This window comes from Aspergillus wentii, assembly GCF_001890725.1.
Source record: "Aspergillus wentii DTO 134E9 unplaced genomic scaffold ASPWEscaffold_3, whole genome shotgun sequence".
In the NCBI taxonomy this organism is placed as follows: Eukaryota; Fungi; Ascomycota; class Eurotiomycetes; order Eurotiales; family Aspergillaceae; genus Aspergillus; species Aspergillus wentii.
In genome coordinates this window covers 1,190,938-1,218,811 of record NW_024467834.1, presented here as the reverse complement: position 1 = coordinate 1,218,811, position 27,874 = coordinate 1,190,938, and the positions used below count along the sequence as shown (strand labels likewise).

At 47.6% G+C, this 27,874-nt stretch overlaps 8 protein-coding genes across 8 annotated transcripts; 2 read left to right on the top strand and 6 right to left on the bottom strand.

Annotated features, from left to right (window-relative positions):
- Positions 1-111: 111 nt before the first annotated feature.
- ASPWEDRAFT_106862 (ATG3/ATG10 family protein) lies at positions 112-770 on the top strand (the record flags this gene model as incomplete). Its single annotated transcript, XM_040827842.1, has 3 exons — positions 112-234; positions 292-507; positions 558-770. Coding segments are annotated over 3 exons (552 nt in total), but the record flags the coding sequence as incomplete, so codon positions are not given.
- A 98-nt stretch (positions 771-868) lies between these two features.
- Positions 869-1,561, bottom strand: ASPWEDRAFT_108400 (U2 snRNP complex subunit MSL1; the record flags this gene model as incomplete). The annotated part of the gene is made up of 3 exons (XM_040827986.1): positions 869-1,159; positions 1,215-1,428; positions 1,488-1,561. 3 exons carry the CDS (start codon positions 1,559-1,561, stop codon positions 869-871), a joined length of 579 nt encoding a protein of 192 aa, XP_040690436.1.
- A 343-nt stretch (positions 1,562-1,904) lies between these two features.
- On the top strand, positions 1,905-4,956 carry ASPWEDRAFT_50199 (uncharacterized protein; the record flags this gene model as incomplete). The annotated part of the gene is made up of 5 exons (XM_040837397.1): positions 1,905-2,127; positions 2,188-2,774; positions 2,828-3,068; positions 3,654-3,673; positions 3,940-4,956. The coding sequence occupies 5 exons, from the start codon at positions 1,905-1,907 to the stop codon at positions 4,954-4,956; spliced, it is 2,088 nt and encodes a 695-aa protein (XP_040690435.1).
- A 502-nt stretch (positions 4,957-5,458) lies between these two features.
- Positions 5,459-9,231, bottom strand: ASPWEDRAFT_26213 (WW domain protein; the record flags this gene model as incomplete). Its single annotated transcript, XM_040832821.1, has 3 exons — positions 5,459-5,998; positions 6,072-6,678; positions 6,728-9,231. The coding sequence occupies 3 exons, from the start codon at positions 9,229-9,231 to the stop codon at positions 5,459-5,461; spliced, it is 3,651 nt and encodes a 1,216-aa protein (XP_040690434.1).
- A 672-nt stretch (positions 9,232-9,903) lies between these two features.
- On the bottom strand, positions 9,904-11,976 carry ASPWEDRAFT_38387 (uncharacterized protein). Its single transcript, XM_040834874.1, has 4 exons — positions 11,366-11,976; positions 11,122-11,304; positions 10,540-11,061; positions 9,904-10,468 (listed from the first exon to the last, which is right to left on the bottom strand). Exons 1-4 carry the CDS (start codon positions 11,858-11,860, stop codon positions 10,052-10,054), a joined length of 1,617 nt encoding a protein of 538 aa, XP_040690433.1. The 5' UTR covers positions 11,861-11,976; the 3' UTR covers positions 9,904-10,051.
- Positions 11,977-13,381: 1,405 nt separating this feature from the next.
- ASPWEDRAFT_38385 (ECM29 family proteasome component) lies at positions 13,382-19,457 on the bottom strand. Its single transcript, XM_040834873.1, has 4 exons — positions 14,412-19,457; positions 14,152-14,354; positions 14,009-14,082; positions 13,382-13,956 (listed from the first exon to the last, which is right to left on the bottom strand). Exons 1-4 carry the CDS (start codon positions 19,338-19,340, stop codon positions 13,568-13,570), a joined length of 5,595 nt encoding a protein of 1,864 aa, XP_040690432.1. The 5' UTR covers positions 19,341-19,457; the 3' UTR covers positions 13,382-13,567.
- Positions 19,458-19,663: 206 nt separating this feature from the next.
- ASPWEDRAFT_38384 (putative SNF2 family helicase/ATPase) lies at positions 19,664-24,751 on the bottom strand. Its single transcript, XM_040834872.1, has 5 exons — positions 24,420-24,751; positions 24,173-24,357; positions 20,863-24,118; positions 20,340-20,797; positions 19,664-20,284 (listed from the first exon to the last, which is right to left on the bottom strand). The coding sequence occupies exons 1-5, from the start codon at positions 24,451-24,453 to the stop codon at positions 19,745-19,747; spliced, it is 4,473 nt and encodes a 1,490-aa protein (XP_040690431.1). The 5' UTR covers positions 24,454-24,751; the 3' UTR covers positions 19,664-19,744.
- A 1,162-nt stretch (positions 24,752-25,913) lies between these two features.
- Positions 25,914-27,818, bottom strand: ASPWEDRAFT_26209 (uncharacterized protein; the record flags this gene model as incomplete). Its single annotated transcript, XM_040832819.1, has 2 exons — positions 25,914-27,508; positions 27,572-27,818. 2 exons carry the CDS (start codon positions 27,816-27,818, stop codon positions 25,914-25,916), a joined length of 1,842 nt encoding a protein of 613 aa, XP_040690430.1.
- Between the last annotated feature and the right edge of the window lie 56 nt (positions 27,819-27,874).

Below are 27,874 nucleotides of genomic sequence, written 5' to 3'. Positions count from 1 at the left end.
AAAAAAAAAAAAAAAAAAAAAAAAAAAAAAAAAAAAACATTAAACAATATTAAACAATATACTGATCAGTGTTCTAAATTCCTGTAATTTTGCTTGGTCTACTAGAGATGTGGTCCGGTTCTCAAGATATCACGAAATATCCACAATGCTGGTGCCCAACACGGCCAAGATACCATGCAACAAGAAGCAGCGGACCCCCAGGATGCGCAATTGGAAGCATCTGAAGATGATCCGGTTCGTAGAAAGGTGCCCTTCTTTTCTTTTCCCTTTTCATCTTCTGACACTCATCAGGAAGCTCTCGTTCGAACAACGGACTCCAGCGCTTCTTTACAGGTAGAATATAGTGTCCTTCTTTCCCCAACATACCAGGTTCCCGTGCTGTATTTTATGTTGCGGTGTAACCATCAGGGACCGGTTGGCATAGACGCCGTCTACCAGAACCTGGTGCCAGACCAATACAGAAAAGAACTGAAGAATGTTGGTGTCATGGGCGGTATCAGTTTCGATGTATGTGCGCGTGCTCTTGAAACCAAACCGTATCAAAACTCATTTCGTAGTATCATCCAGGGTCTGGCGCTCCGACATTTTTTGTTCATCCTTGCAACACCGCAGATGCTATGAGGGATATCGCAGGACAGCGGGGTATCACACCCGACACCTACCTCCTCATCTGGCTTGGGTTGGTCGGCAATTGCGTGAACCTGCATATGCCGTGCGAGCTTTTTGCAACAAATAGTATGCAGGAAGATACCCCAATGCACCGTGGATAGGAGTTTTCTTCAAACACGCAGAGTCTAGCAAATTGTCTTTTCTTTCCTTCTCTACCCCCTCAACTGGCTCACGACTGGCCCAAATCGGTTAAGGTAACCTAATCTTCGTCCGATGAAGCCTCCATTGGCACATCGCTATCTTCATCCATTGGCGCCTCCTCTTCGTCACTTTCTTCCTCGCGAGGTCTTTTAACCCCATGCGCTTGTCCGTTGGCATCTGTGGCTGGTTTGGCGGGCAACGCTGCTGATCCAGGAGGGCCACTAAAGATGGATTTTTGAAGATCAGTAGAGGCGCCACCGATAGCCCCCGCAGATCCTGTTGTTGGTGCATTATAAGTGCCGCGGAGTCTCGCAAAAACATCTGAGGTGCCCTTGGCATAAACGATTTTCTATACCCATTACGTGAGCAAGGGGCGGTTGAATGACACGACAATTGGCGCATACCATTTCTTTCCCAAAGAATTCAAATCCCTGGAGCGCTCTCATTGCTTGCGTGCTGGCTTGAACGTCCTTGAAGACAACATGGGCCTGACCGCGCATTTTTTTGGTTTTCATGGCCACGACATCAAGAACAGTGCCGTAGGTGGAAAAAAGGGTATAAAGCGAGAGTCGCAAGTCGTACTTTCGGAGCTTATCTGGTAGGTTGGTACAATATAGTCTAGAGTATTGTCAGAGCTTTGTGGCGCTGCAATTGGAAAGAATGGAATGGGAACTGACGTTTGGTTCGGAGGTCCAGCAGTGGTGGATTTGCCCTGAGGACCTCCACGTGTAGGAACTACTTTTGTAGTCATAATTCAAAGTTTTAGGAGAGCAAGAAACACCTCACGCGTAAACAAAGGGGGAGAGTGTGAAAATTGTTATGCGGAAAAATGAAGCCTTGTTGCTTCGAGTTGCTTGCTCGCTTGAGCTTGAACGTGCCGTGTGGCCATGACTTCCGCCAGATCGAAAACTGTATGTAGTTGGGTCATGTGATAGTTATGTAATCGGGTTTCCGGCGTCGTCATCGGCGTCCGTCCCTGAGCCAGTTTCCCGCCAACATTCCGCGTTCTGGATTCACTTTATTCATAAATACCAAATACATAACAAGTGAACTCTGAACGGCAGTAGAGAGCTCCTCCTGTCGTCTAATCCACAATGGCAGCTCCCCAAGTTCACCACCTCTTTCACAATCCCATCGCCGACCACTCCTTCTCGTCTGATAAGCAGACGCTTGCTGTTGCGCGGGATAGCAATGTGGAGCTCTACCAGAACTCAGGCACCAAGTTCTCGTTGACCGATGAGTTGAAAGGCCACGAGAAAATTGTTACTTCGGTCGACATTGCCCCTAACAGTGGACGCATTGTGACTTGCTCTCAGGGTTCGTCTAGATGCATTATTTCCTATCAATCCGCCGACTGACTTAACCCCCGCGTTTTAGATCGTAATGCATATGTTTGGGAGCGCACTCCATCGGGCTGGAGGCCAACTTTGGTTCTTCTTCGAATCAACAGGGCTGCAACATTTGTGCGATGGTCCCCCTCCGAGCAAAAGTTCGCCGTTGGCTCAGGGGCCCGTGTTATCGCGGTATGCTACTTTGAAGAAGAAAATGACTGGTGGATTTCGAAGCACCTGAAGAAGCCAATCCGCAGTACCATCACGACCCTTGCGTGGCACCCAAACTCTGTTTTGCTGGCTGCTGGATCCACCGACTCCCACGCAAGAGTCTTGTCTAGCTTCATCAAGGGAGTTGATACTCGCCCGGAGCCAAGTGCGTGGGGCGAGCGTCTCCCCTTCAACACAATTTGTGGGGAGTTTTTGAATGACTCAGCTGGCTGGATTCACGGAGTTAGCTTCTCTCCCAGTGGCGATGCTCTTGCATTCTCCGGACATGATAGTAGCGTGACTGTTGTATACCCAAGTGCTCCAGAGCAGCCTCCTCGAGCGATGTTGAACATCTCAACTCGCTTCCTGCCATTCAACAGCCTAATCTGGAACGGAGAAAATGAAATTATTGCCGCCGGTCATGTAAGTATACTAATATACTTTGGTTGTTTTGCTGTGCTGATAGGGGTATGCAGGACTGCGAGCCATACCGCTTCCGTGGTGACGAGAGTGGGTGGCAGCTTACTGGGACAGTTGAAAACAAGGCAGGCTCGGGCGCTGGTAGTGTCCGCGAGGAGTCTGCCCTTAACCTGTTTCGGCAAATGGACCTCAAGGGACAAACCCAGGCTGATACACAGCTCAAGACAATCCACCAGAATACCATTAGTACGATGAGAGTGTATGAAGAAGCCGATGGTGCTGTCCGCAAGTTCAGCAGTAAGAAGCCTACCCCACCGGCCCCGCATCATCTGACAAACAGCTAATGACTTCAAATAGCAAGTGGAGTGGATGGTCGCGTGGTTATCTGGACCATTTAATCCCATGATGAATGGATGCTGCCTCCGGGTATGAGTTCGGCATGCATCACATCGAGGGTATTGAACACCGACTTTGAACGGCTGAGCTATACACTTGCGATGGCCTGTCTATAATAGAACAACACTATATTTCCTACTCTAGGAATTGTAATACAAATGCTGTTGTATATATTACTCCATATGTATGTGTCTACCTAGTACCTAGGTACCTAGGTAAGGTACTCCTGTTCTGTTGAACGAATGCACAATGCTCATTGGCTGGAGGCCTTGATCCACTTCCCATACTAGCCGTATTACCTAATCGATTCCCCCGGATTTTCTTCATCACCAACCCACATGACGAGATCCACATCTACAAAAGGGATGTCTGTCGCAGTCCAGCATCCCAGCAACACACCGCAGCAATGACCTCCAGAACCCGAGTTACCTAGCACCATGGCTTTTACAAATAACTTTACTCTTATCCTTCTGCTGTTTGTCATAGCGCAATTATTCCATTTCTCCGCCCCCCGCGTCGTCCCCGTAAACGAAGCAGGTTTTAACCCACGAGATGGCGGTGACCGCAATGTTTCGGGCGAGCTCTTCAACTCGCTCGAGGAATTAGCCCGCATTGTCGATATTTCCTACTGTGTCGGAAGCGTCGGGGTCAGCAAACCGTTCGAGTGTCTAAGTCATTGCAGTGATTTTCAGGGCTTTGAATTGGTAACCGTAAGGCAGAGCTATGCATTACAGAATTATAATAATGCCCGGTGCTGACATTCCTCCTGCAGACCTGGAACACAGGCCCTTTGCTCTCGGACTCATGTGGCTATATCGCTCTTTCTCATCCTCCCTTCCCAGAACGCATCATCGTCGCCTTTCGTGGAACCTATTCGATCGCAAACACAATAGTCGATCTGTCCGCATACCAGCAAGAGTACGCCCCATATACAGGTGACAAAGAAGGGGAAGGAACGCCAAGATGCCTGAACTGCACCGTTCATGCGGGGTTTTTGGCCTCATGGAACAATACCCGCTCGGTCGTTCTCAGTTACGTCACAGCGGCGCGGGAGCAGTATCCGGACTATGATGTAGTTCTGGTTGGTCACTCGTTAGGTGGAGCAGTAGCCACACTGGCTGGCCTTGAGATGCAGTTGAAAGGTTGGAAACCACAAGTGACGACATTCGGTGAACCCAGAGTTGGCAATGAGGGATTTGCCAAGTTCCTCGATAAAAGCTTCGGGCTCTCTGCTTTACATCATATGCCTGGTGATGAGCTCAGATTCCGCCGGGTAACTCACGTCCAAGACCCTATCCCGCTACTTCCTATGGAGGAATGGGGGTACAAGATGCATGCTGGCGAAATATTCATTTCCAAGCAGAGTCTTTCCCCTTCCATCTATGATCTCCAACTTTGTGACGGCAACCAAGATGAAAACTGCATTTCAGGGTCTGAATCTCCACTGAGGGAAATGCTCAATGAGCTGAGTTATATCGACGCCTTTGAAAAAGAACGCCGTCTTTCTGACGACAATCATGACGACCCAGGAGAGCAAACCGTGCTCATGGATCAGGAACAACTTCGACCAGCAGCGAACTGTCAAAACGAGCCTTTTCAAATGACCTCATCACCGTTTAGCCTGTCCTGGAACCCTATCCCCCCAAGATACAGGCTCTGGGAACTGTTCTTTGCGCATCGTGATTACTTTTGGCGATTAGGCCTCTGTTTTCCTGGGGGTGATCCATCAGTGTTCGATTTCCCTACCCCTCAGTCGGCTGTGAATGAACCATTCTTTGACCAAGTTTGATGGCGTGAAATTGTTAAGATCATGTGTATTGTTTTTCTTATATACCCCAGGCTGCTTTTGCTCGTCTTCTTTCCGTTAGCCACTCCTTCATTTCCCAGTTCTTTTTATTTTATTTTTATTTATTTATTTTTTTCCATGAGATGAAGCCTATTTCATAATCCTTTAAGCGTTATCCTGAATATTCAGAATTACGCACCCAATGGAATTCATAGGAAAACGTGCTAGGCTAGAATTAACCAAATCGGCAGAATGTATCTTGTTTAATATTGATTAGCGGAAAGTAAATAAGATAAGATAAAAGATACGATAATTGGTATACTAGCTATGAAACTGAATTACCAACTTGAAAATACAATTAAAAGCAAAGCAACCAGGCTCAGCGCTAAGAATAACATGAGGCATAGGGTAAGATCCACATCATCAATGTGAAACAAAACGGATGGGCAATGAGAACAAGTATTAAGAAGATAGTCCGATCCCACGAGATATGAAAGAGAATCAATCATTTCCCATGTGGCAGGCTAGGAACAATGACTGGCCCGTATTTGACAACATTGCCATATGTTCCATCACCCTGGACCATGAAGTCCACAGCAAGGTTCAGCTTGCCGCTTCCCAGAGTTGGCTGGCCGTATGGTGCACTGGTGACCTCTGGGTCATACGCAACGATAGCAGCGTAGTTTCTACGGCCCATTAGCTTTCGATGCTCGCGTGCTTGGCCAGTGACATCGGTTTGGAAAATCTCCATCATGTCTTCCTTGGTGTCAGTGGGTTGCGAGGGAGTGGAGCGGTGGCCGTTGGCAGGGATATAGATGGGTTTGTTATTTCCATGGAGAACTTTGATGACATAGGAAGGAGGTGGACTGTTCACGACCGATGATGAGATAAGTTGATACATGGTCTTGTGGTCTGAAGGATGGCCTGGGTCGTGTACTAAGCCTGCACCACAGACATTGACCGCACCGGATAGGAATGTCATGCGAAGAGACTTCTGATGCGCAATACCCTGAAGAGTGCGGATGAGGTATGTTCGCTCAAGGTCCTGTATTGGCAATCGTGGTTAGCATACTTCATATACTGATGGAAAGTAAACGACAATTTACAGCTTCACATACCTTTGATTCATGAGTCCACTGGTCTCGCAATTCGTCAAGGAGATCAAATTCCCCAAAAGGGCTCAATATCCCACCCATAAGGCCGGACTTGCCCACAGCTCGCTTGACTGAATCGAACCCGGAACCGACCATATCCTTTGCACCAACTACGCCGGCCACAGAGCTAGTGACCTTCCCAAGAACATTGTACGCACCAGTCACAGCTTTCTTCCCCGTAGCGACAGTGTTTGCGATATGCTCTGCAGTTTCCAACCGTGGGTAGATAATCGGCACGGACAGCATCCACAGACAGTGCTGCACTGAGGGTGGCAGCATTGCTACCCTAGGGAAGATACCCTGATATGTTGGCCCAGCTAAGACTTGATATGGATTCCTCTCTGATCGACAATCGGGGCCAACGACAGCAACCGCCGGTCCCAAGAACTTGACAAAATGCCAGCCCGTCCCCGTGATAGTGAATAAGTCTACATCATTATTGACATTGCGGAGGATGTCCAACGTCGTATGATGCTGAAAGAGCAGATACATCTCGATGCCAAGCCGGCCAATATTCTTGAACATGTTCGAGAATTGCATATGTTCGGGATATGAACCGAATCCATCAAAGCTGCACACATTAGCGATTTTCATAATCGGCGCCAGGAAGAAAAACTCACATGTCATGATCATCGATCTGGCAGACGTAAGGAATTTGAGCAAATGCTTCCCGCAGGTAGGGCTGGTCAAAGTGGCTCGTATAGTAGTGGAAGTAGGCATGGGAGACATCCTCCTCATGGGCTGCAGTCCAGGGTGTGGTCTTTCTGGCCTCCTTTCCTCTGATCGTCAGCCACTGTCTTAGAGACGGAATCTCCTTCCACATCCGATCCGCGTAGATTTGACCTCCCAAAGACAATTGTGTATGGAATCCTCCGATCTCATTATGCTTCTGCATGATATCCTTCCACATAAAGCCCACCCCTCCGAGACGGGCGCGGTCGTTAGCATTCACATTGAGAGAAAAGTCGTTCCCAGACGTCGAGATGAAGCGCCAGTTGGTCTCATATCGACCGGCGACCAAGAACTCATAGCGGGTACAGCCAAGGTGTGACGTGATAGCATAAGTCCATTTGGCAGGGCCGGACTCGTCCATTTTCAAGTCAATCTCATACTTGTAGAAAGTCCATCGTTGATGGACTGCGATGTTAGTTGCTTTCAGTTGCCGGGGGCTGGGTGACAGATCAACACTTTGATGGATATGTATTGTTGGGGGTTGTGCAGCATCGGTCACCAAGAGAATAGAGCCCAGCCAGAGACCACGTTCTAAATCCATATTGGTATACCGAAGATACGGGCCAAAGTAAACACCATTTGTCGGGGCAACCTTATACAGATCGACTCCGCTACTAGGCGGGGGACCACTAAATCCCGCTACTATAGGGGATTGTAAACTCTCATAGCCTGGTGTCACGGGGTATCCAGGTGTCATTGGCATACCAGGGGACACCAGAGGTTTGCCAAACGCAGACAGGCCGGGGGAGGATAGAGGGTGGCTGCTATATACACTTCCCACTGGCGACAGAGGTGTGTCATTGAGGTTCAAGGGCGTAGGGCCCTTGGGAAATTCCCATTGAGTTGATTGAGTGGGAAGGTGTATATAGTAGTATTGGCCCGAGTTGGGGTCAAGATGCGCTATCCAGCCTTCTGGAAGGGGAGGAGGAGAGGCCGGAGGAATCCCTGAGGGTGCGGGTGATGCACTAACTTGTATATGCTGGAAGGTTGGCTGTGCACTCTGAGCAACAGTTTGCGGTGACTGTACAGATGAAAGCTGCTGTCTAGGGTCGTTTGCGAAGGCAGGATGAACTTGGGGTGAAGTCACCGGCGCAGGAGAGGCAGCAGCAGCGGCTGCAACAGAACTAGCGGCACCACCGGCAGCAATCCCGTTCGTTGGGGCCATCGCAGGATGTCCAGCCATTGGTCCTGACGGTGCCATTTGTGCTGCAGGGCGTTGCTTCTCATTTGGAAATCCCTGCGAAGCAGCCGGCCCAGATACGCTGGAATATGCCGGGGGTGGCGAAGAGCTAATTCGCATTCTCTCGATATCTTGTTCCAGAGCATTCTGTGGGATTCGAGACTGCTGCTGAGGCTGGATGTGCTGGGGAGGGGTGGCAACAGGCTGAGGAGGAAGGGCAGTTGCTGGTGGATTGTCGGAGGTCACGACATTGGGACCTTGATAAACGGTAGGTGGCCCATGGGGCTGTGTTCCGGGCTGTTCGGTAGGGGTCCATGGACGACGCACGGGTAGTTGTTCCTGTTCCTGTTGCCGCAGTTGCTGCGGTTGCGGCTGCGGCTGCCTTGGCTGTTGACCAACATATTGCTCTGCTCTTCTCTGCGCTGCAGCGCTTTGTGACTGTAAGCCCGCCAGTGTGGAAGTGCCTGCAATTCCCGCGGCGGCGTACCGGGCCTCGATATCTGAGCCAGGCTGTTGACCAGGACCAACCACTGGAGTTTCCGGTGGCGGCGGGGACCCCCGCTGGGCTCGTGTAGTTGAGGTTGAGGCGGTCGAGCTGATGCGATTGATGGCGCTGTTGGGCGGTTGTAGACCCTGCGACGGTGTCGCGGAAGCCGGTCGTGCGGCAGGTGAAGGTTGAGGAGGTGGCCAATACTGCTGGCGATAATCTTTATACCCACTGCTATCCGGCTGGGAGTTGCTATTCAAGGGAGCCGGGGGTGCCGGCACCCGTTGATACTTCCTGGCGAACAACCCTTCTCTATCAGGGGAATCAGGACCGGGGGACTCGGGCAGCGGTTTGGGGGCATTCCCCCGCCTCTCTGCCAATGTAGCTGGTTTCGGTTCACGGCCATCCCGCGGCCGCAAGGCGGGAGGATAATCAGATGGTCTCCATGCGCCGGAGCCAGCCGGCGTTGAAGACTGATTGTTCTGGGCTGGAGAGCCTATTCTTCCACCATCTACCGTCGGGCTCGACCCATTGGAGCCCGAGCTCTGATGGAGCCTAGGTCGGTCATCTGGGTATGGAAGAACATTATGCTGTGCTGGTGAAGGAGTATTCTCTCTTTTTCCGATGCGCAAAGGTTCAACGATCGGCGGTTCGGCTGGTGTGGGAGATGGTTGTAGAAACAGTTCGTCCTCAGTGTTGCCCTGACGGCTACCACTGGGATTCATGGCGAGAGAATATAATATGGCTTTGCCCAAGTATTTCCTTCTAAAAAAGAAAATCGAGACTGTAAGCCACAGAATTGCAGAAGAATGGAGCAAATGCTGGACACGAACCCAAGAAGTATGTGTGCTCTGACCTTATTTTTGGACTGCCCGGTGGAGTGACAATGAGGGGTAAGGATCGGAGCTGAGTACTATTATCTAGCACCGAAGAAGCTTCAATAAAGTACTCGAGAGAAAGTTGGGCCGAAGAATAACCAGGATAATTGAGAAGAGCGAAAAAGAACCAAAGAACAGGCAACCATGAGAAGATGTACTGCTCATGATCTCTCAGGAGAGAAGAAAACCAGGATCAGGGAGGCCGAGAGGAGTGACGATGCTGAATAGCCGCCGGCCTTGTTCGTCAAAACCAGACCCCACAACCATCATTGGCCCAACAGCGGATGGCAGTTTGGCGCCACCAGCAGTGGAGTCTGTAGGAGACATCTAGTGGGAGGCTGGAAAAAAAATAATAGCTGCAGAGATCGGCTGCATCGGATGTACGGAGCATGTGGATATGCAGTGTTGCTTCCATCGAGGAGAATATTTGAAAGGAGGAAAAAAAAAAAAAAAAAACAATCCTCATTGTCTCTCTGGTTCGGCCCGCAATGGTTTATCCATGGAAACAAAACGAAGAGAGGGGGAAAAAAAAAGTCGATATCATTCATTTCTACCACTTTATTATTGTTGTATCAATTGGTTATTATTACTATAATATTCGACAATGCTGATAATCGCATACATAAATTAATAAATAGTAAATACATGACTCATGAGAGAAGAATAATCATCCAAAATTAACCACCTGGAGATCATGTTGATCCATGATATCCACCCAGTCCACATTTAATGCATGGCCCGCGCTCATCAGTCGCTGTGCTTGTTGTTCATACACCACCTGCAGGATATATCGCGTTGTCGCCGCATTGTACCCCATCTCTTCCCTGGTCATATTTGATAGTAGCTCCATCGCTACCATCTTTTGCTCATGAGAAGTGGTGACAGCACCGGCCAGGAAAAGGGGGAAGGTGACAAATCGTTGGCCAGCCCCTCCAGCTTCAGCGATCGCACTTTCAGCGATCTGCAAGATAGCCGTAACGTGAGGATAAATGTTATCTTCAGGAAAAGCCTCTGGTCCAAGGTGTTGTCCAGGCCACATGCTCGTATGGGAGAAGAGAAGCGCAGTATGCAACAATGCGGATGACTAAAATTCCGAAAGAGTTAACGACATATATACCAAACAAATGGGCTCTGGCAGATGGTGCCTAAACTAACCTGTTGCAAGATATCCTTTGATCTTTTGGGTAGATCTGTCTGAAGCAAGTATTGTATGTTTGGCGATTCCCACAGCCCCCTGAACGCTTCTTGTATCCCCGAAATCTCCCTTTGCTGCCGATCAGAGGGAATGAACATAAACGACGACTGTTTTATACTTCGTCGAATCTCTGCACCCAAAAACCCTAGCTGAAAAGATAGTATAAATGTGTCATGGTACAGGCGCAATAAGATGGGTAGGCTATCATTCTCTTGTGGGTAGATCACGCTGTACCCCCCATTTCCAGCTGGATAGAGAAGAGACCCTGCTTCAGGCAGCAGATGGTTCTCTATCATTGCCCCAATAAACTCGCCCGTCCCTGCTCCGCTAAGCAGTGCGTACAGGTCGATATTACAAACCCACCATATCACAAAGGAGTATCGTTCTGCTCCAAGCGTTGATCTCCTCAGTATCGAGATATGAAGTAGCCGGGAGATATGGTGTGACCAGAGGTTTGAACCACTGGGTTCAGCAGCTGCAATCTATGTCATGGCAAGTCAGTGCTCTTCCTGTGCAGAAAAGGGGGAAAGCAAGATGCCTACCTCGTATACGAGAAGCAAAAAATGCGTAAGGAAGAGACCATCCGACAAAAGGTCTTCGCTGCTACGAATGCTATTTTGCAACGAGGGAAAGGCCTGTTGATAGTATTGCAAGGCATCCATATTTTGGCTACCATCTTGATGGGCTAGACTGAGAGCAGATACTGCCATCATAGCATGGAAAAGCTGAAGACAAAACCGTCAGATTCTCGGCCAGTAAAGCACAAATATAGCAATAATTACTTACGGGGGGAAACTCTGCAGCTTCTCGCTCAAAAACCTCTGCGCTTAAACTGTGGTCACCCAGGTTGTCGTGCAAAGGCTCGCCCGGGAATAATTGCTTCCATACCACTTGTCGGAAATGTTGAAGCAAAGTCGCTTCTTGACTTACATCTTCGACGAATTGACCTGGTAAATGCATTTGGTGGTCTTGCATGACGTCCTGAGAAGTGATATAGGACTCGATAGTCGGCGATAGAGAGCCTAGCATGTCGGACGTTGGGGATAGAGTTGAGCTTCTGCAATGAGAAGAAGGGCGCCGTGGTGTGTCCTGGAATTCATCGACAATTACCACATTGGTATCTTCTTCGTTTGCACAAGAACGATCTTTGTCTTCAACAGCCTGGCTGACTGAGGGAGCGGCAACAGAATCTCTGGGGCCTCTATCAGAGCTGCCTTGGGAATATTCTGGGAGGCTAGAGAAACTCTCTGGAACGAGAACGACGTGGTAGGTGCCTGGCATTGAAGTTTCTGCCTTCCTCTCTCGTTCTTCATCCGATTTAAGTAGCGAAAATGAAGGAAGCGGGTCGTTTGTTTCTAAGATGGCGATGCTGTTCTCACTACGGAAAGTTGACTTAGCTGGCAACAGAGCACACATGCTAGTTAGCACATGACGCCGGCAAAAGCACCAAAGAAAAGACTGGGAAGAAGCCTTACGATCCCAGACTACGTTTCCTGCTGTATTGACCTCCGACATTCGTCTTATGGTGCGACGGGTATCGTCTTTGAACGACAGTCGGGGCTGATAGTCGCAGACATGGCCCAGTCGAGTACATTGCTGAAACACTTCGAGTCAGTCGCAATCATCGCTAAGCCACCAAGAAAATGTTGCAATACATCACAATAAGGATGGCCTTCATCACATTTGACTATAGAGCAACGGAAGAAAAGGTTCCAGTCAATCAAACGATGCTACGGGCAGGAGTAGAGACAGGAAAAGAAAAAGAAGAGACACCTACCTTTGCGACTCTGCAATTTCAGCAAAGAGACACACGTCAGCAAACCGCAACTACCCCGACAAGGATCAGCGAGGAAAAAGAAAAGCGGCTCACTCTACATGTCCTAGGGAAAATTCATGTGAGACTCTTGGAAGCAGACTGGTGGAATGAATCAATACAACCTACCAGCACCCGGTTCGAGATCGTGGGGGCAAACGGACTCGAGGCCGTGGAACAGAAACCGAAGCTGTTATCTCAGTAGCATGAAGATGCGAATCGATGGGAATGTCATCCTTGGGAGCGATGATGGGCAAACGCAGAGGATGCTTCCCCGGCTGTCTTCCCCGTCGGGAGGGCATCACAACGCTGACGACAGACATGAGAGTTTCTTGTAATGAAAGGTAGGGGAGAAGTCAGATGTGAGATGGGGAGAACAAAGAAAAGGCATAAAGACAGCAGCGAGGAGATTCAAGAGTACATGACTCAATAATAGTAAGAGCGGAAAGAAACCATGCTGTAGGCCCAGAAATTGAGGATATGTCAAGACATAATAATGGGCAATCCTTTTTTTTTCTTTTTCTTTTTCTTGGTTTTGTTCTTCTCAACCAGCCAGCCCTGTCACTGCGGAAGAAAAGCGGAATAAAAGAAGATGGGATGGGATGGGATATGATAGGAGGGATACGGGATTTGATTAGTGTCTGGGGAAAAAGCAAACCTCAGCAAAAACTGTGCGAACCATGTGGGATGTAAGGGAAACAAAAGTCCAGGAATGAAGGAAGAAAGAGAAGCAGAAACAGAGACAGAAATGGATGGAAAAGCATCGGATCCGAAAAAAAAAAAGAGGCAGCTAATAATAACACAAAGACCCGGCCAGGCCGTTCTGGATTCTCACCAGGAACAGCAGACTATTGATTGCCGGTTCATATACAAAACATGATGCTAATCCCAAGGCATGATGGATGTCTCAATGTATTCATTCATCTTTAGCGAGTGGCGTTTTTCCTAGTTATTTTAGACTAGGAGTGATTTATTAAAAAAAAAAAAAAAAAAAAAAAAAAAAAAAAAAAAACATCACAACCTAGAACGAAAGCCTCTCAAGCTAAAGTCCCATCATTATCATCATCACCACCACCACCACCATAATCTGCCATCCATGCTAAAAATTCCAAATATGCTCTTATAAACTAACATAAACTTTGATCTACCACGTGGATGGATATGATGCTCAGATCTCACTGTGGTATGAGCTTTGCCAGTGCCTGGTCCAGAAAATGCTGCACTGTCCCCGATCTCTCTCCATCTCTCCAGGCCTTGATCGATTCTTGTAATTGTTCGCTCACCCCGAACCCTGTCTGCTGACCTAGAGTCACGTATGCAGCCGCCGCCTGTGCGTGTTCCTTACGGATGGCTTCCACGGATGTGTCTATCTCACGACAGAGTAGCCCATCCGCTAGCGCCGCCAAGGGCTCTTGCAGTTTACTATCCGGTTGTGATATCCACTCAGCTAGCCTTGTAAAAAGAATCCGCAGTTCTTCGTATAGTGTTGTCTGCACATTGCGCCCTCCGTTCTTTAGCGCCTTGCTGGCCACCGGGGTCATATCTGCCAGGTACGTGTTCATGGCTGTGTCTCGAGTCAGTGTCCGGTCCAGATGATGGCTACAAGGGGGACTAACCTCCAGATTCATGGGCCGCGGGGTTGATGCATTGCATAAGACATTTGATGCAGGCTGCCAATGTATCGTCTAGACTGTTTCCACAGCATGATCAGTTTAGATTTTGAATTAAAAGAAAAAACAAAAAGGCTTTGTAGACATACCCCGATTTGTGACCGCTACCAGAGTCGATATCCATCCGGTCTCCGTCATCTTCGAGGACCTCAGCTAACACTCGAGTCACAATGCTCAGCGCATCTGGCATGAGATCAAGATCCTTGCGCGCTTGTGCGATTCCCCCTAACCCAGTGAGGGCAAATGGCCGATAGGCGGCATTGTTCCGTTTCGCCTCCCGGATTGCAATAACCTTGATCGAATCAATCAGTGTGTCAACGACAGAGGAACAAAAAGAAAGTAAACATACCTTCATCAAATCACCAATCTGTGGCTTTTCATGCCACAGTTTCTTGGCTTGTCCCGCAAACTTCACAAACGCTTTGAGCACAACCTCCTTACCGTCCCATGTCTTTCCAGCCAAGGCTTTCTCCAGAGTCGGCCAGACTTTCTCGCTGGTTGCTAAATCGATCTCAGGGTCTAGCGACATGATCGCGTTGGCGATTGCATGCGCAGCTGTATGCTTAATAGCCCAACGCGGCGATTCCAGATTGACCGATACAAGCCCGAGGATCTCCTTGATATACAGTGATACCGCACGCGATCCACCCACGTTTTCCTGCCAGGTCTTCTCAAACACCTCTCTTACGTGTTCGTCAGTATCATACTTGGAAACGAAGACAAAAGGCAACGCGGTAGTAGCGAATGACATAAACCGGTCGTTGGAGAGTTTTGCAGTCGAATGAAGTATTTCTGCTGATATAACTCGCTGATTGGCTTCTTCAGCCGTCATGTAAAGGTTCTTTGCGTATTCAATCGTCTTCAGAACCCGATCGTCGGAAGCTAGGCGGATGAGATAGCCGATGGATGTACAGTAAGATGCGCTGACAGTGTCATTTCGATCGACAACATATTTACTAAGGACCTGGATGAAACGATCCGCATAAGGACGGAACAGCACTGTCCTCATGCTGAGGAGAACCAACACACGGCTACACCCAACTTTCGTGGGGAGCCCGACAGCAGAACGCAGCACGCCCTCCAACTTGATCGCAAATTCCTTAGTACTGTCATCGTCCAGAATATCAATCAGGTACCGCTCAATCACCTCCATCATAGGCGATGTCCGGATACTCGACAACCTCATCTTGTCGATTTCCTGACCAGTCATTCCATACTTATCAGCGTTAAGATGGACGTAATTGACGGCCTGCGGCTCCAGAGAGCTGAGAGAGTTGAGAAATTGCTCCAACACGTGAGGCACAAATGGGCGTAGCGACCTGCTGGGACTCTTCTTAATCATCTGCACTAAAGCTCCAATAGCGAATCCCTGAACCTCTTGAACGCCGGATTCCATTCCCTTGTCGCTGAGTAGAAACGGTATCACAGTTCCCAACATGGTGTTCGCTCGTTTGGTTTCCGTGTCACTAATTTCCAGAATGCGGATAACTGCGTTCGTGATCGTCTGACAAAGTCGAAGAGCTGCCACTCGGACTGTCTCTTTGATATCATCTAACAATTTGAATGCCTTCGTAAAGATCTCATCCATGTATTGGGTGTATTTTTCCGGCTGGCGGCCCTGGATCAGGTCCGAGATAGCAGCACAGCTTGCCTGTCGCACTCGCCACTCCCGGCCCGACAGCATACTCTTCAACAGGTCTCCCATGATTTCGCCGTAATGAGTATCAACCACCACCGTAGGATCCTTGACCAAAGTATGCCAAATTGTGTTCATGGATCGCTGCACATTGGGATTCGGGTCAAATCGATAACGGAACAATTTTGGATAGATTTTGGGGTTCTTGGCTAGATAGCCATTGACACTCGAATCAGAGAAAATGTTACTGATACCTAATTTGCTAAAAGCCGCACGGTTCGACCAGATGGCGTTGTTGGAAGCTAAGGACATGAAACGATACACTAGCGTGGGATCACCAGCTTCGGCAGCAAGGTTCATGATATCTTTATAGGTGTTGACGGAAGAACCTTCTCCGGTTGGCAGGGCCCCAGGCTCAAAGAGCTCGGTATCGTCGTTTACCCTACCTCCTCTGAGACCAGAGTTGTTTCCTGTGAAAGAGTTAACCAAGTCGCGCACAAGGTCATCTTTTAGTTCCCGATCTCCCATCTCATAGACAAGGCCAAGCCCTTGAGCTCCAGATTCCTGTACCACTTCATCCCTATCTCCAAGTAGACCCGCGAAGGCCGCCTGGCACTTTCGTAGACGATCTTGCATTTCTTGTGCGTGGCCACAATTCTTGACCAGACATAATAGCCAGATGGCGGAAGCTTTTCTGAGAGAGGGCTTGGATGCTCTGCAGTCAGCGATGATCTTGTCAGCCATATCGGCCAGGACCGTGGTCGATATGGTTGACTTGGGGTATTCTTCATCAATGTCGAGCTCTCGAATAAGTGACTTAGAGCCCCATCCAATTGCAGCATCACCCAATGCTTCACCGACTGAAAAATGAACTTCTGGGCTGCGGATCTCATGTAACCCATATAGTGCATTCAAAATCTCTTGAAACTGCGTATCATTGGGATTATCCCGTGAAAAGGTCAGAGAAAGATATCCCATTGCTATAATCGGCACCTCGCTCTCTGTCTTGGCATCCTGTGTCAGCTTATCTTTGATGGTCTTCCAGCCAGTTTCGGGGAGAACAGTTTGAGACAAGATTCCTGAAAGACTGAGTTGACCGATTGCGACGTGTGCAGTCCGTCGGAGAAGGGAATCGCGTGCGACTTCAATTATATCAAAGATCGTGCCAATGAACTGCTTTACTTGCGTTTCAGGAACTTTGTGCAGTGCTTTGCGGAAAGCAAGCCTGCTAAATAAATATGACTCTGCTAGAATTGCTCCTCGGACCCGGAGTACAGCCTCACCAATAGCTGTATTCCACAAAGTGACGGAATTGGATAATTCCCCAATAAAAGCTGCGAGGTCCCCTTCGGCAAATGCAGGATGGGAGGCAAGTATTCCGATCGCTCGCGCAGCTGTGTTTTGCATTTCTGGATCATTGCTGCTCAAGGGAGTCTTCAATGCGAGTGTGCGTGGGACAATTGCCCCGACTATATCATTCGATGCCAAAGAGCAAATGCTAACAAAATGTGCACCACATTGTTGCAGACCCTCTTGATTCTCATAAACAATGCCACTCAAAGCACTTTTCAAAAGTATAAATACAGCTTCCTTATCAGAGACCTGGATATATTGCTTTAAGGCAGATCGTGCTTGTTCGTCGGTTGTAAGCAGCACGTCGAGTCTATCCTCCCAGTCTTGTTCTATCTCAGCGGTGACCCCAAACTTTGAATATGATTCCCAGAGAAGGATGTTTCGAAGGAATGCAATTGCAGGCGCGAGGGCCTTCTTATAAGGTCCCGATAATATGTCTGATGCAGACAGCCCCTCCACCGTGGAAGCCCCAGTAGAACCTGATGAGCCAAGCAAAAACCGAGTGGCTTCGGAGAAGGTCGGGAATTTGTACCATGAGGTATGCTCTGAAACATCTGATGGGGAATAAATCCACTGCTTGTCCTTAGTGGGGTTGAGAAGTCGGTACCAGTAAGGGTGAAGTCCTTTCTTGCCTTCCTCCACAACCTCTTGTCGCCTTTCCGACCCACGTGCAACAGCTATAAGGTCGATCCAGCGAGCTGAAACATCGTTATAGGGTAAGAATCTATTGGCAAACCGCACAGCGGCATATTGAGGGCTTCGAGCAATTCTAAACCCTGATATGGAGTCTTCTTGTCCGGGTTCACTGTTCATCTGATGAACTAAGAATGGCCGAATCTGCTCTTGGAACCTTGTATCCCAGCTATCCAGCGAGGAGTTGAGAATGCTTCCCAAGGCTTGCTCGACGCTTACAAATATCTGAGGACTCGAATCATCAGAGCTCAAAGACGTGAAAAGCCATTGGATAAGCTGGATTTCCGAGAACTCCTGGTTTTGATCTTGCACCTGGAAGTCAACTTTAGGAACCAGAATACCAATGCTCTCGTAAGCAAGTCCTCGCAGACTAATATCTGTTGCAGGTAGCCTCTGTCCGCTTGCCGCGGGACTCGGCCAGCCTTGAGACTGGATAAAATCCTTCAGACCTGCGATGACTTTCGGAGCCATTTGTTTTAGGTCAGAAGGAGAGCCCATTCGAACCACCCATGTAGTAAACGTAAAGATCTGGCTTCTTAATTTGGATGCTTGCAGTCCCTGTGATGACCTTGCGGCGTCTGATAGAAGGCCTTCTTCGATCAATCGAATGATCTTTCCAGTATCCGTTGTCGCTTTGACTGATTTACCAAGAAAGACTAAGAGTCTCACCTGCAAAGAAGGTCGGGCAGGAGGTGCGCCATCAGGCCCTTCACTTCCGAGATATAGGTTGTACAATTGCAGGACAACATTGGGGTCTTCTAGATTTGGAATAAACCGTTTTAGAATCTCTTCACCAAGATCAGACAGGCGATAATTCGCATCTGCAGATGCAATAAGAGCCGGGAGAAACCGTTCTGAATCAGTAAAGGCCCCACTGGCGATAAATCTCAAGGCATTAACCTTGGTCTCGGTAAGATTCAGCCCGCCATTTGCAGAGGGATTCCATGTTTCAGCTATAGGAGCGTCCTTGTTTAAAAAGGTATAAGCTTCTGAAGACAGTCCAGGACAGGTTGCTGAGTTCTTGTCGGCGGGTAAGAGAAGAAGTAACTTTTCGAACCACGAAGATAAAAACTCGGTATCCCGATCGGAAAGACCAAGCCGAGACTTAAGCTGTACATCATCTTCACTTCCCTTTGGCGGTAGCTTTAACAGGGGCAGAAGTCGCAGGACCAGATTGAAAACGATGGCACCTTGGTTGACCGACGTGCCAATCTCCGAAATTCCCTGAAGCAAAGGAAGCAGAATCTCGATTCTTGCACTCGAACCGAGACGGTCGATGCCTTGCTGCAAATAAACCAAATCAAAATGTCTGATGAGCTGTGATTTTTGCTCCTTGAACTGCTTCAGCAAGGCTGCAACAGGCAGTTGAATCGACGGGGCTTGAACTCGTGTGTTGATGTGCTGACACACGGCGATTATTTTGTTGCGCACCGCAAGGCTTTCGGACCCAAGCTTCAACAGTAAAGGAGCCAAATAAGTGTGAAGAAGAGTTTGAAGCTTCTCATCCGTATCAGCCAGAGCAATTCTTAGCTCAACTTTGGATATTAAACTGAGCTCGCGGGCCTCGGGACTCGCTGACGTGGCGTCTGAAGCCATAACAAGACTTAATTTGTGAAACAAAGATGATTGATTCTACACATCTATACTGCAAAAAGTTGAAGATGAAGGGAAGAGAGGGGGAAATCAGCAAAAGAGAGATGGGGGTGATTCAATCTCCCCTGGTCTGCAGGCAGTGATACTCCGCGTCACTGGCCCAAAGTGGATACGATGATACTATCCCGATTGGGAGGTGTCTGTTGATTAGTAATCACATGTGACATGACCTGGCATTCTTGGTCTTTCAAGCTACGCTGGCTGGGATAACAAGAATCAAACGAGGATTAAGATAAGAGAATTGCATGGATTCATCATCATATATAGTCAGAGCAATAAATCAAAGTCCACCACATCCATACCCCGATAGCACACCAAGACCGGCTTCTATATGGTATCCTGATCGATCACGAGGTAGGAGCTTCTCGCCTTTTTTCTGCTGCTTCGCCTCTCAGAAATCGATGGACATCGCCTTCAGCACTATTTTCCTTTTGCCTCTGATTGGGGTTTCCGAAGAGACATTGCCAAAGATCATCTTTCTTGACAAGTTCACCGCCCGATGCACCCCCCGCCATCAGCTTGGACAGTGCTGCATCTTCTATTTCCATCGAATTTGCTGAGTCGATGGCTGTCTCAGTAATATTTTCGATCATAGTCTCTTTATTGCCATGTTTCTCCAAGGAGCGAGCGTCTTTTTCCTTTTCCTTTTGGATGATATGTTCTAGACGGCGGGACACTGATAGGTCGTAAATCGATTGTTCGACTGTGTCGGAAACAAGATACATCCAAACAGTAGTGGGCTGATGTTGGCCAATCCGATGCACACGAGCAATAGCCTGAAGTTCGATAGCAGTATTGATGAGTGGCTCACAGAGGAACACATGGGTTGCATTGACCAAGTTTAGCCCGGAGGAATGGGCCTTCGCGTGCAAAAGAAAGCATTCAACCTAAAAACTGATAAGCATTTGACCAAAGAGCCGGGGAGCGGTACGATAAACTTACTGCAGGATCACTCTTGAAGCTTTCTATACCGTCTTTATTATCGATGCTGCTGTATCCAATTTTAAAGTGGGAGAATGCACTGCCCAAAACTTCGAGAAAGTTCTTATACTGAGAGAAAACAACCGATTGAGCACCAGGGTCATGATCACGTAGCCACAAAATATGACGTGCTAAGGTATCGACTTTGGTGCCAAAAGAGCCGGTAAGGTCGATGTTTTTGATCTCTTTCAGAAGCCCGGAGCTTATATCCGTATATATGTGGCTATTGGAAGAGCGTTCATGCTCTATCTTGGCTGGTGTTTTCTCCTCTTGCACAACAAAATCCTGGGGCTTATAGGTAATTTGATGAAAGTCATTCGCTTTTAGACGTTTCTTGCACGTAGGACAGGTCCGGTGTTGGCGCCACCATAGGCGCAAGCAATCCTTGCAGTACTTGTGACCACAAATTGTCAAGACACCTACATTATTATGTTAGAAAGTCTATGGGTACGCATTGACAGCCTGGAAAGAAACGAGGACTTACCAGTTTCAAAGCCCATCTGACAAATGACACATATTCTCGAGGACTCATCTGACCCTGAATCATCCCTGATGTGAATAAGATAACGACGTTTTGCCTTTAGGGCAGAAATCTTTCCATCTATGACACCTTCCTTTCTCAATCTGTCATCAAAGAGTTCGTCATCCAAGGGCTTCCCAACGCTCTCTTCGTCATATGGTGCAACTGTATCCGAGATCTGTTGCAACTGACGATAATATTCAAGACGGTTGTTCATCGTATCCCGAAACATTTCTACTTCCCTTTCTAGGCCTGAAGCAACCTTAGCTTGCTCAGAAGCTATTTGGCTTGTGGTATTGAGCACCATATTGACAAGTTCGGATTCGGCGCGTGCTCTCGCACTTCCCCCACTTCCTTGCCACTCAAGTGAAGTCGAAAGGCTGCGAAGCTCGCTGATGATTCCGCGGAGGGAGCCAAGTTCGGGGTCAGGAATAAATTCGCTGCGTGTATTCATAACTGACAGAAAAAGCGTCGGGGAAGGACCCTCGCCTTTTTGAGCCTGTATAGTACCCCTTTTGACCTCGTGGGCAATGAGGACATTCTTCTGGCCGGTCAGAGCATCATGCCGGTCGGCAAACATTGCACGCAGGGCTTCCATGTAGACGTACATCTCTTCCTGGTGTTTAGTTGACTTTTCGTACTCATTTCCTTCAAGCTCTGAGTTCTCTTCTTGGTCTATCAGAGACTGGGACAGTAGCTTGATCATGATGTTGCGCCATTCGTTGTACTGATCAGCATGTCGGTTCATAGCCTCGCAAAAGCCTTCAAGCTTGTCAAGTACACGGCGTGACTCGAGACCTTTATTGTAAAGATGAGTTTTTATCAGAGGAATGTGCACGAATTCTTTTCTTTGGTCTTTGTTCTTAATAGCCATCATATACCGGTCAACCTTCTGAGAAATTTCGGCTAACATCTCTTTTCGAATCAATTTTGCGGCTTCGTACGCCTCCTCTTCACGTTTTTCAAGGGCTTTGAATTCTTCCGAGCCAGGAGCAGTAAGTTCCGAGTCAGTTTTAATCTGATAATATGCGTTTCCCGTAAAGAATATACAAATGTGTTCAATCTCAAGAGCAGCGCGTAGTCTCTGACGGTATGTCCCTATGCGACTATTTTTGTCCGGTTCTTCGACATCATTATAGCCACTACTGTCGACTGACGCTGTGTCTTGGTCCGATCCAGTGGCAGCCATTCGTTGCTGAGTGCGCTCTTTACGCAGCTGGCTTCGACATTCTTTAACGATTTCACTAGCGCGCTCTAACGAAGCCATCCACAAAGCGAGAGCTTCTCGGCCACGAGTGGCATTTTCTAGTAGTTGACCCCGTCTTAGTTGTGAAAGCAGAAGGGCACGCTCTTCAGTGCGTATGAGTGTGTCATTTTGATCAATCATTACTTCCAGAACTTCAGCCACAGAGCGTAGCGGACCGTCTCCAGTGCCTAGGGCTCGACGATTGCTTCCGGAAACTTCAGGGTGTAGGCAGGTCTGACGAAGTCGCGTTAGCCAGATTCGCATCTTCTCGGTAATGGCGTCATTTGGTTTCCAGTTAGGAATGAGTGGTGCACCTGAAATATCAAGGCCACAGTCCGCAGACATTTCTTCGTGCAACTGTGCATAGTGTTGTTCTTCAACCGCGTTAAATGGAACAGTAATGACTACTCTCTTCTGGGGTGGGAGGCTGAGTTCGCTGCGAACATGGTCTTTGCTATGTCGAAGTGCAATGGTATTGACAATGTGTGACAATACGGACGAAAATCCACATAGCCTCTCCCAAGCATCACAAAGTGGCCAGCAGTGGAGGAATAGTAAAAGGCCATAGAGGTCACTAATATCTTTGCGAAGAGGCGTCCCGGTAACGGCCCACGAAATTTGACGGGGAATCAGGCGAGCAACCTTCGCCGCATTACTAACACCATTTTCAATCATCTGAGCTTCATCGAGACAGACTCGCCACCACGATATTCGAACAAGAGGCGTCTTCCGGGCCTCAAACCTCTTTTCGTGGCGCAAATTCCGCTTCGGGGCATCGCTGGCATAGTGGATCTCCCGCGAGATTACATTATATGTAGTGAGCACAACGTCGTAATTAGCAAGCAGCTCGATAAGCTTTTCGTCCGATAGTTCCTGGTGACGCTGGATGCCGGTATAGTGTAATACATGGAGTCCTGGTGCGTGTAGCTCAAATTCTTGCTTCCATTGCTCGAGGATCGCAGGTGGCGTAATTATCAATGTTGCGCCTGATGGCCTCGGATTCGAGCCATCGCTATCGATACCTGGATCCTGGGCTTCCAACAAGAGTGATCGACGGTTCAAAGATATCAAGCTGATCATTTCGACGGTCTTACCCAGTCCCATTTCTTCGGCAAGAATTCCACCCTTCAGAGATTTCTCTGCATCATACCAGCCGGATATATCAGTAGCGATGACCAAAAAAAGATGGCTCGCAAAATACACTCGCCCATCTGCATCCGTGAACCGTTGGAAAGACACAGGGAGACGATCATCCAGTCTTCTTTCAACCGGTATTACTCTTCCATCCGGTTGGATTTCCATGTTCTCTCTTTGCAAGAGCCACCTGACCGCTCTTCTTTGGAAAGGATAGAGTTGACATTTAATGGTATCGCACTTTATCTGCGCCGATGAACGAGATGTATCATGTGGGACATGGACGTTATCATAGAAATCTCGAGGCGACCAGTACTTCTCAGGTGTTCTCAGATATTCATATCGTTGGCTACGAGGAAGATGATACCTCAGATTCTTTTCTGGCTCCTGCAGCACGTATCTTGAGAATAAAATCAAGACGTTCAGATCTAGTTTGTTGAAACTTGGGATTTCCAATGAATCCTGCCATAGAATGACAGTTTCCAAGTGGAAGGATTTATTATCCGATAGGAGATAGAGAGTAGCCTGATGACACACTGGCGGGACCCTGGCGTGATAGCGATCAGCGCATACAAATCGTTGGGCGAATCCAAGATTGTTGCCAAATTCTATTATTTCTGGATCTGTAGATCTTTCACTGAGTATGACATTTCTCTTTGGCAATATACCTAGCTCCAGGTTGAAGCGATCATATGGAGTAGTATCAACTGAGTGGCTTGGGTAGCGGGAAGAAGAATCTCGAATGTTTTTGGTACCGTCCAGAAGGACAGGTAGGGGATCAGATAAATCAGTGGCGCTGCTTGAAGGTTCCCCTAGGGCAGGGTTTGCCTCTGCAAATTTCTTACAAAGAACGGTCAGTTAGATCATCCGTGGGTGGCTGTTAGTGAGACATACCACGCGGAGATTAAAGCGTGCCAGAGGAATATAGCCACGAGGGATTCCCGTGTCAGTAACTCCATTTTCGAATCGAAGACTCTTAGGTCCCGATGGTGTTACCTTGCGACGTTTGTTTGGAATGCCCTCAAGGCCAGTCGCTTCATTTTGCGCGAAAACGGTGGCCAGAGAATCAGGCACAGCGCCTAGAACACGAGCATATAAGTAACTGGCCTTTAGACTTAAGGTACGAGATCGTGCCTCTTACCTGGATAGAAAACTTCCGCCTGTACCACTGCCATTGTAGTATCTCTCCCCCTGTCAAATCCTGTATAACGTAGGGTGTGGTAGGTGTCAGAACAAAGAAGAGTAATCGACAGGACTATATGCATCCATCTTATCGCGCTCGGTCACGTGGTGATAACTTGTTTTTGGTTGATCAAAAGCTGGATTATCATTTGCCCGGGTTCAGGCATCATAAAAGAATTAGAATGGAATGGCAAATGGGGTACACACTTCTTAGGCTTATATACATTATTGTCAACAAGCCGCTCTAGCATTCGCTTCGCTCACAGCGGCTTTAGGAAGGGGGCTCGGGCTTACGCCCTTGCCACCTTTATTTAAAAATTTTAGTCTATATCCAAGCACTATATTGTTACGGCACCCTTATCAGTGACCGTACCAGGCAGAATCAAGCGGCCAGAGAAATGGATATTCTTATTATGTAAATTTGTGGTTAAAATATATTAGATATCTAGGGGTCAAATAGGTGGGCAGGGGTCAGATACGTGGTGTATCAGGGGGTGGGCGGGATTTCGCGCGAGATTTCGTGGGCCTTGATATATCTTAGTATACCCCGCGCATACCATTTAAAGGACTTTCTGAAGTACCATAGACATTCAGGAAGGATATATAAGGACACTTATTTCATGTACTTAGATAGTTCTTCATGATTAATAAAAGTCATAAACCTACAGCTACCCTTCATCATTCACCCTAATCATTCTATATACACTTGTTAGCATATCTCTTGCTTAATTAAAGAAGTATACATACTTCTTTGGCCTTGCTTCTCTCCTTGACTACCTTACCATATTATCAAGCACCCTCAGCTCATAGGAGCACCCCAGTTACTGTTAACATCCTTAGATTAGGGTCACAGGTTAGTATTTCCAGGCTTAACTCGCAGATTGACAGTTCGGTACCATTACAAGATCCCAGGGTGTGACATATATTTAGTTAAGATCAATTAATTTTTTTAGATAGGGGAGTAGGTAGTGATGTATTTAATCTTATATAATAATTAAGAATTAAATGCGGGCGCGTAATTAAGTTATAGGAAGTGAAATCACTATAAGGGCTTAGACTTCCTAGAAAAGAGGCTGTAAGTAAGTGATTATATAGGTAGAATGACTAAAAGAACTCACTTAATAGGTGTTATATATTTAACTATAGACTGAAAATGCCTGTAGTGGTTATTAATGCTCATAAATTTAATAATAGGGGGGAGAGAAAGGGAAAGGATCTATATAAAAAAGTGATTAGAGGTGTGTATAGAAATGTAGTAGGGATTTTTTTATAGCTATAAATACTACATAGGGTTTTCTTTTATAGCTATAAAAGGGGTAAAAACTGGGTGGCAGACGATGATATATTTTATCTTACATAATAATCAACAATTAACAGCTGAATTTATCCGACTAATCACGGCCAAGACCCACCCTTATTTTCATGACAACGAGAGATATAATTCAGTATTACCCTAATTTTGCAAAAGCCCAGGCCCTCTCCCTAGAATACTTCTGATACTGTCTCGTCCCACGGAATGTGAAGCACTCTGAGATACAAGCAATGGATGGGTTACGTCACTTGAATTTGTATCGAGAACCACACTTCCATCAATTGCTCGGACAGACCTACGGTATGAGCTTCCTTCTGTATTGCTTTCAAATCGGTCAAAAGTATCGCCCGAAGAGGTTGAATTCCCGCCTGTGATCGACTTGTAATGCGCCCTGCCCCATTGTTCTGTATGCAAACGCGAAGCTCCAGAAGTGAGGGTATAGGTTGAAATACCGGTCACCCCAGTTGCCTCGATATCGAGGCCCCTTTTCATCGAAGCATCGATAGTAAACTCCTTGCTTGCATCGGTGCCACCATAGGTAGTGTTCACAACCAAAGGGTATTCGAAAGTGATATCGTCCGATTCCTCGTCGTTCCCAAGTCGCATGGATGAAATGTTTCCAATAGTACTTTGGCTGTTTGCCTGACTTGTGCCTTGTTGATTGATGAGACCGAAATTGGAATACGAGAGGACCTGGCTCCATGAGAAGTCAGACGAGCTAACATTAAATGTCCGTTCGGCGATCACGGAGTATGAAAGGGACTCATTCTTTCCACTCTGGTCTTTAACGAGATTCCGTGTGACAGTAAATTTGGGTGCCGGTGCAAAAATGCTAGGTATGTCATTGCTAGTGTCTCTGGTCACCGAATATGATGCATCCTTGGCCAGATACAGAAAGATATTTCCGGTGACAACCCAGTATGAACCAACAAAGTCGGAAAGAACCGCCGTCCCATCGGCAGAGGTATCCAGGCCAGCAACCCTGATTTCAAATGAATGATCATGACCATCAGTCAGCAATGGAAGAAATGGAGAGATGTCGATTTCTGGCTGTCGAAGATCAAATGCATCGATTCCAACAATAGGACGCCAGAAACCCGGAGCGACGCCTCCAGTAAAGATAACGGGAAAGGGCCAGACGACTCCGGCAAGAATTCCATCGATGAACAGCTGAATCTCACGGAAAGGCGAATGCCCATACAGGTCACCAGCCACGCTGTTGAAAGATTTTGTGTCCGTAGATAAAACATTTGACCACCAGAATTCTTCTTCAGATTGTCCGCATGCTGAAATTGATACCACGGCACGGGAAGCTGTAGGAGGGAATTGATAGAGCACAGTCGTGTTGTCAGAGGGAACAGTAAAAGCACTTGATGAATTGGATGCTGATTTCCGCGCAGTTATCGGCAAAATGATGTCGGCTGTCTTAACATTTTGGTTGTGAGAGAAATAAGCAGTCAGCGTAATATTGAAACTACCAGTATAAGTGTTGTCGATCAAGTTTCCGAGTTCAAATATCAATTTTTGCTGTTCCTTCCACAGCGTGTTATACTGGGACATTTCTTTGATATAAGTCCAAACTATCCCATTAGTTGTTGGCTCGGCTGTCGATGTTCGGAAGACCTCTGTGTCTCCCAGATACATCGATGCGAGTCGATCAAACTGCCGTCCTCTCGAGGTGACCGTGAGGTTGATTCGGACAGTATCAAAATCACAGTCCGGCGGCTCATAAATGCCTGAAAACTGATCAGATCAACATGGAATAGGTAGCTAGATATCTGTACTTGATCTCTGCTCACCAATAAACGGTTTGCCATAGCTGTAGCCAAATACATGGTCCATAAGGAGAACATCTCGATTGCAGCCAATACTTCCATTTGCTTTATTTGGAATAGGCTGGTATACCTGGAAGACATCCACCAGACTGTTTGCATTGGATACTTGAGATTGCTGGTGGGAAATCCCAGATAACCTGGCAGCTGAGAGCGCTGTCGGGAGATACCCAAGCCATAGAAGGATGCAACAAGAGACAGAAAACACGGCCATGATGACTGGTCTAAAGGTCCTTCGCAGAAATACTTCTTGGTACAGACTGCTTTTTA

What these genes read in the sequence shown, in the direction of transcription:
- ASPWEDRAFT_38387 (XM_040834874.1), bottom strand. Translation starts at nt 11,860, where the DNA reads ATGCCAGGCACCTACCACGTCGTTCTCGTTCCAGAGAGTTTCTCTAGC. An exon ending in AAGCTGCAGAGTTTCCCCCC is followed by an intron (nt 11,305 to 11,365) that starts GTAAGTAATTAT and finishes TTTTGTCTTCAG; the next exon opens with CTTTTCCATGCTATGATGGC. An exon ending in CAAAGGATATCTTGCAACAG is followed by an intron (nt 10,469 to 10,539) that starts GTTAGTTTAGGC and finishes TCGGAATTTTAG; the next exon opens with TCATCCGCATTGTTGCATAC.
- ASPWEDRAFT_38385 (XM_040834873.1), bottom strand. Translation starts at nt 19,340, where the DNA reads ATGGCTTCAGACGCCACGTCAGCGAGTCCCGAGGCCCGCGAGCTCAGT. An exon ending in GGTAGCGGTCACAAATCGGG is followed by an intron (nt 14,083 to 14,151) that starts GTATGTCTACAA and finishes CTGTGGAAACAG; the next exon opens with TCTAGACGATACATTGGCAG. An exon ending in CGCGGCCCATGAATCTGGAG is followed by an intron (nt 13,957 to 14,008) that starts GTTAGTCCCCCT and finishes CTCGAGACACAG; the next exon opens with CCATGAACACGTACCTGGCA.
- ASPWEDRAFT_38384 (XM_040834872.1), bottom strand. Translation starts at nt 24,453, where the DNA reads ATGGCAGTGGTACAGGCGGAAGTTTTCTATCCAG. An exon ending in CACGCTTTAATCTCCGCGTG is followed by an intron (nt 24,119 to 24,172) that starts GTATGTCTCACT and finishes GTTCTTTGTAAG; the next exon opens with AAATTTGCAGAGGCAAACCC. An exon ending in TCAGATGGGCTTTGAAACTG is followed by an intron (nt 20,798 to 20,862) that starts GTAAGTCCTCGT and finishes ATAATAATGTAG; the next exon opens with GTGTCTTGACAATTTGTGGT.